Here is a 7,023-nt window from a genome sequence, read left to right as displayed (position 1 = left end):
TTTGTGGGGAGCGGTGCCACCCTGTGCCACCCTTTTAGACACGCCCCTGCTGATGTATGCGAATCCACTGACCCACAATCAGGCTCCGCTTTTAAGCGCCATCTACAGGTCTCTTAGATTCACTGATTTCATCAGTATCTGCAACACCGATCCACTCTTCACTCTGAATCGCATGATCATCTATGTTCAAGTCGGTATTCACCGTCATAGGTACACTCTCATCAACATGCTTACTTGTCATGTGATCACTTACAGACTTCTTCAACTTTAGAGAGAGAAGGGGCTTCAGCATTATGATCAGTCCTGTCACTATCATTACTATCACATTCATTAGCTGCTTAGATGCTGTTCCACTGAAGCATTAGGTTCTGTCACATTCTAATTATCAGCCTCAACATTTGTTGGGCATGACAGTTTTGTATGACCGTACATCCCTCAAGTAAAACACAAAATTGATTCAGTACTGATGTAAAGGGTATAATCTTTACCCATCAGAGTAGTTTTCACTGAAGTATTCAATGGTTGAATTGCCGCATTCAAGATCACAAAAGCGTGGCGTCTAAACAACATAAAATGCTTAAATTCAGGATTTTTAATCCAAGAGGTTTCATTTTAATCGGCGCCACTAATTTCCCAGCGTGCCAACAACCACTCGAGTGACTCATTGGTAATGAATGGGGGTACATTTGCAAGTATAACCTTCTTTGAAGGATTCGACAGCGGCAAGACTGGTAGAAAAATATCTCTTATGGTCAAACCAAACTCAACTGGATGCTGAAAAAACGATACTTCTTTCGAGAAAACAACAACCGCTTTATTCACCCTAGAAACAACACAATATTACAAGCTCCATCTTCACTGCTAATCGCAACAAAACAATCCTCCACTGTTATGCTATCATCAGTTATACATTTGCACCCATGCTTAGCGGTCACAACCATCTGAATTTGTCCCCATTTTTACCCCCCTTTGGTGATAAAGTACACAACATTTGAATCTGCACTACACCAAAATCTTTCAACTAGATAAGGAAAAAGAAGAAAGAAACAACTGACTCAAACACACCGCAAACCCGCTCAGATGCTCACGTTCCTCACACGCGCACAGCAATCGAGAGAGAGATTGTGTTTGTACAATGTAACTCTGCTGTTCTAACACTGTCACTTCATTTTTGTCTTATTGCATGTAAATGATTTTGCACAGGCTCTCTAAAGACATATTTCCTTTTAATTTATTTACATTTTACATTTTTATTTACAACTTTTTGATCACCAGCCACAGTGGCTACTGGTTTTCCAAAGTTTCTAGCCACTCAGCATTTTCACTGGCCACAATTTTGTTGTTGGGAAAATACATTTTATAATTTATATGATTTAAAAAAGCATGCTAAAATTACTTGATTTAGCTAGATCTTTGAAGAATCGACCTTTCTTTCCAAAAGCGTTGCGTTCCAAAACAGTAGCTGCATCCTCCGTAGGTTGCATTTGTCAGCTGCATATGTCATCGAGATTGTCTCATTTCATACAGTTAAATAACATTATATTTTTATTAGAATTAAAAATGATTTCTCTTAAGACGTTTCATTCTTACCTTGAAATGTGTCGGTTGCCTCTATGAAATAAAACCTGATGTAATAAACCTCAATGACGTATGTGGGCAACAAATGTGACCTCCGGAGGACGCAGCCTTCCAATTGAGCAGTTAGTATCTTCATCTTCTTGAGCTCAGTGGACTTCACTCAGTGGACTTCACAAGCGAAGACAGCTTTACTACAAGTTTGTGTTGCGGTGAAGAGGCTTGTCGACATGCTGGCGGTAGACCAACAGACTTTCCTGTTAATTTCACGTCTTTATGAGGACTTGTATGTCGGTAGTGCGTATTCCGATGACCCAACACTGGGAGCAGGGAGTGTTCATGGGAGTTGTAGTTTCATAGTGTCGAATTGTGCATTGTTTATTATTTCAGATGACTTGAAAACTATAATAAAAAAAATATATTTAACCGTGAACAGTGAATGAATAAATAATGAAAGCACACTCCTGAAATTCATCCTTAAGCATGTCTCAGGATGAGTTTAGAGACTATATCTTTTTTTTTTTTTGTTTGCTGAGAGCGCGTGGTTTGAGTCGGAGCTCTTTCAAATTTATTCTTAATACATCGTTTATTCTTGTTATATCTTAAGACTTGTGTTTTAAATTGTTATCCTCCGAGGGTAAAACATATCCTTAAATATATCCCATACCAAAATCGTATTTAAACGCACAGATAATTTATTTTTATCGGATCACTCGCTATTAGCCTCAGGCTGTTAGCATTCCCAGCCTGCCTGCTTACTGCTTAACACACTGTTCTCATTATTAAATCACTGATGGCTAATGTTTCAGATGTGTCTGTACCTCTGTGTGCAGATGAGGAAACGATCGCACTTCAGTCGGAACTGGAGGCTGTGGAGAAGCAGATCCAGGATCTACTAGAGAAGCAGTCACGGCTGCGAGAACGAAAAACGGCGCTGGAAACATCCAGAGCCGACGCTCGCAAATCCGCGGTAAGTTTTCATCGCGATTTTAATACTCCTTCCACTTCTACTCCGCGTGTTTCTCTGCACAGAGCCCAGGCTTCGAGAACACGGTCAGCCCAAATGAACTTCACTCCTGCACCGGCACAACCACGGCGAAAGGCGCGAGCCAGGACTGGAGCGATGACCCAACCGCCGCCACCGGTCTTCGAGATCCCGACCAGGAACCGCTTTGCCGCCCTCTGCGAGACGGAATGCAACGCTGTGGTCATCGGAGACTCAATCGTCCGGAACGTACGCGCTTCCTCCACTAAAGGTAAGGTGCACACTCATTGTTTTCCTGGCGCCTGTGTTCTTGATGTCTCTGCGCAGGTACCTGCGATCCTGAAGGACGATGCTAACGTCGGAGCTGTCGTGCTGCACGCGGGGGTGAATGACGTCAGGATGAGGCAGTCGGAGATCCTGAAGAGGGACTTCAGGAGTCTGATCGAGACGGTACGCAACGCATCGCCCACGGCGAGGATCATCGTATCAGGGCCGCTTCCTACCTACCGACGAGGGAATGAAAAGTTCAGTAGACTATTTGCTCTAAATAAATGGTTGATGTCATGGTGTATTGAACAGAAGCTGCTCTTTGTTGATAATTTTGATCTGTTCTGGGAGCGACCTAGGCTCTTCCGCCCTGACGGCCTGCACCCCAGCAGCATCGGAGCGGTTCTTCTGTCTGACAACATCTCAAAGACGCTACCACCGCTTGACTACGTCTCCCAGCGGTAAGTCAAAACTTTAACCATAGTCTGTGTTCCTCCCACTCACTGTTAAAAATGTTATTGCTTCCAAATGCATAGAGACTGTGTCTGTCCCCCGAATAATACTACAAAATAACAAAATAGCCAAATCTCAGAGAAAAAATCTAATCGTGATTAAACCTGAGGACAATGTAATAAACGACCAAAACAAACTCATAAAGTTCGGCCTACTAATATTAGATCACTAAATTCAAAAGCAGTTATTGTAAATGAAATGATCACAGACAACAGTTTTGAATACTCTGCCTTACCGAAACTGGCTTAAACCAAATGATTATTCGGTCTAAATGAGTTACCCCACCAGCTACTGTTATATGCATGAGCCACGTCCGGTTGGTCGAGGTGGCGGTGTCGCAACAATCTTTAGAGACTTTCTTACTGTAACTCAGAGAACGGAGCATAAATTTAAATCATTTGAAGTGCTTGCGTTGAACATAATTGTTCCAATTGACAGTAAAAAATCATTGCTTTCTTGTACGTTGGCTACAGTGTATAGACCCCCTGGTCCCTACACTGATTTTCTGAAAGAGTTTGCGGACTTCCTATCGGACCTATTGGTTAACGTTGATAAAGTACTAATTGTCGGAGACTTTAATATCCACGTAGATAGTGCTAACGATGCATTAGCAGTGGCGTTTACAGAGCTATTACACTCTTTTGGAGTAACACAACACATCAATGGACCCACTCATCGATTTAATCATACACTAGACTTGATTATATCTCACGGAGCCGATCTAACCAATATAGATATTATACCTCAAAGCGACGATGTCACTGATCACTATCTTATAACATGTACACTGCGCACTGCAGAAATCAGCCGTTTAACTCGTTATCGACAGGGTAGAACAATTACCTCGACTACTAAAGATAGTTTCGCAAAGAGCTTGCCAGATCTGACTCCTTTAATAACCATACCAATAAATATAGAATCGCTCGATGACATGACCAGCAAATTGGGCACTATTTTCTCTAATACATTAGAAGCTGTCGCACCTATGAAGTCAAAAAAGATTAATGAGAAAAACGCAGCACCATGGTACAATAGCACCACTCGCGCCCTTAAAAGAGAAACACGTAAACTGGAGCGCAAATGGAAACAAACCCAATTAGAGGTCTTTAAAATTGCGTGGAAAGAGAGTGCAAACTGTTATAAAAAGGCACTAAAAGCAGCAAAGGCTGAGCACCTTCGTAACCTCATAGAAACTAACAAAAACAATCCAAGGTTTTTATTTAGTACAGTTGCTAAACTAACAAATAAACAGACTTCACCTGACCTGGGTATTCCGCCGCACCTTGGTAGCAATGATTTCATGAATTTTTTACAGAGAAAATCGAAAACATACGAGACAAAATAGTAAAAACTCAACCTCCAAGTCTGTCCTATAAATTAGTACCAACCATCGCCCCAAAAGAAAGGCTACAGTGTTTTTCACCTATAAAACAGGAAGATTTAATTAAACTTATTGCAACATCTAAACCTACAACTTGCTTATTAGATCCCATACACTAAATTATTAAAAGAGTTATTACCGTTGCAATTGAGCCCATTTATAACATTATCAACTCGTCAATTAATCTAGGCCATGTCCCAGGACCCTTAACTGGCCGTCATTAAGCCTCTTATCAAGAAACCAAACTTAACCCCAATGAACTAGGAAACTATAGACCGATTTCAAATCTCCCTTACCTGTCTAAAATACTAGAAAAAGTAGTGTCCACTCAGTTGTGCTCTTTCTTACAAAATAATGACATACACGAAAATTCCAGTCAGGTTTTAGACCGCATCATAGTACTGAAACTGCACTCGTTAAAATTACAAACGACCTGCTCATAGCATCAGATAAAGGTAACATCTCACTCCTAGTCCTGCTCGACCTTAGTGCTGCGTTCGATACTGTAGACCATAAAATACTTCTAGATCGCTTACACAATTATACCGGTATTCAGGGACAGGCACTACAATGGTTCAGATCTTACTTATCAGACCGACATCAATTTGTCCATTTAAATGGGGAATCATCAAATCTAACGCAAGTAAATTATGGATTACCTCAGGGTCGGTTTTAGGACCCTTGCTATTCTCCATATACATGCTGCCCCTTGGAAACATTATTAGAAAACATGGAATTAGCTTCCACTGTTATGCAGATGATACTCAGCTATATATCTCATCAAGACCAGATGATTCCTTCCAACTATCCAAATTGGCAGAGTGCATCGACGATATAAAGCATTGGATGACTTGTAATTTCCTTCTTTTAAATTCTAATAAAACAGAAATATTACTTATCGGACCAAAGACACGTGAGCAGAATATTTCGGATTATGACCTGCAAATTGAAGGCTGCACTGTTACTCCAACAAATACAGTTAAAGACCTTGGCGTTATATTAGACAGCAACCTGTCATTTAAAAATCACATCTCAAATGTCACAAAAACAGCCTTCTTCCACCTTAGAAATGTTGCCAAATTGCGAAATATTTTATGTGTGGCTGACGCAGAGAAGCTCATTCATGCATTTGTGACCTCAAGACTTGACTACTGTAATGCACTGCTTAGTGGTTGTCCTGCATCATCAATAAACAAACTACAGTTAGTTCAGAAGCAGCTGCCAGAGTTCTAACCAGGTCCAGAAAATACGATCACATAACCAATGTTATCAACCCTTCACTGGTTACCCATTAAGTATCGTATTGACTTTAAAGTTCTTTTAATTACTTATAAAGCCTTAAACGGTTTAGCCCCTACCTACATAACAGAGCTTCTACCACACTACAACCCATCACGCTCTCTAAGATCTCAAAACTCCAGACTTTTGATAACACCTAGAATAACTAAATCACCAAGGGGGTAGAGCTTTCTCATACGTAGCACCTAAACTCTGGAATAGCCTCCCCGATACTATTCGAGGGTCAGACACACTCTCCCAATTTAAATCTAGATTAAAGACACATCTTTTCAGCCAAGCATTCACTAATACATAGCTAATGAACAGCAGCTACGCTAATTATTCTCTTTCTGTTTCTGCCCTCGCCTCGGGATGCCCATCCCGAGGTAGGGAGAGATTCCGCCAGGCCCAGATGAACGTCATATGCCCATCCACAACTAGAGATTACGCCAGCTACATCGGAAAATCCCGTGCCATCCTCCTGCGAGAGCCTGCGGACTGACTGACCATCCAGCTCCATCCAAGGCAATTCCATCACCACCCAAGAAAAAGGCGACCATCTGGCCGGCCCAGCTCAGACAATTCCATCCCCAACCGAGAGCAAAGACGGACTACCTGTCACATAAATGCTAAATTTACAATACTTGGTATTTAATGCTAAACTTACATCACACGACAGCAGTTTGAAGTTATGGCTGCACTCAGTGACTTTGATTGATGAGGTAGCTGGGTGGGTGTGTGGGGAGTGGGGGGGCTTGTTGGTTGTGGTTCGGGGCGTTTCATTTGTTGGGACTGTGTGGGATCTGGTCTGGTTGGTCTTGTTTTGTGGTCGATGTCGGACAACAGAGGAATAAAGTTAATTATGCCATTACTACTTTTCCCTGGTTTGTTCCTCTGTTGTCTGTTGTTGATCGCGGAATGAGACCGGGTTGGACCTGCACGGTTTCGGCGGGTGGGGCTTCCTGGGTCGCGGCTCGTGGGCTCTCCCTGTTCTTCGTGAGACGTTGCTCGGTGGCTTTGGTCG

At 42.0% G+C, this 7,023-nt stretch overlaps 1 protein-coding gene across 2 annotated transcripts; it reads left to right on the top strand.

Annotated features, from left to right (window-relative positions):
- The first annotated feature begins 2,106 nt into the window (after positions 1–2,106).
- On the top strand, positions 2,107–6,720 carry LOC130565024 (uncharacterized). Of its 2 annotated transcripts, XM_057351549.1 has the most exons (3): positions 2,107–2,545; positions 2,608–3,288; positions 6,390–6,720. In XM_057351549.1, exons 2-3 carry the CDS (start codon positions 2,639–2,641, stop codon positions 6,499–6,501), a joined length of 762 nt encoding a protein of 253 aa, XP_057207532.1. In that variant the 5' UTR covers positions 2,107–2,545; positions 2,608–2,638; the 3' UTR covers positions 6,502–6,720. The 2 variants fall into 2 exon arrangements, with proteins under 2 accessions (XP_057207532.1, XP_057207531.1); XM_057351548.1 differs by having other exon boundaries at positions 2,107–3,288; positions 6,390–6,706.
- Positions 6,721–7,023: the final 303 nt, after the last annotated feature.

Source organism: Triplophysa rosa, linkage group LG14 (assembly GCF_024868665.1).
Source record: "Triplophysa rosa linkage group LG14, Trosa_1v2, whole genome shotgun sequence".
In the NCBI taxonomy this organism is placed as follows: Eukaryota; Metazoa; Chordata; class Actinopteri; order Cypriniformes; family Nemacheilidae; genus Triplophysa; species Triplophysa rosa.
This window is presented reverse-complemented; position numbering and strand designations above follow the sequence as displayed.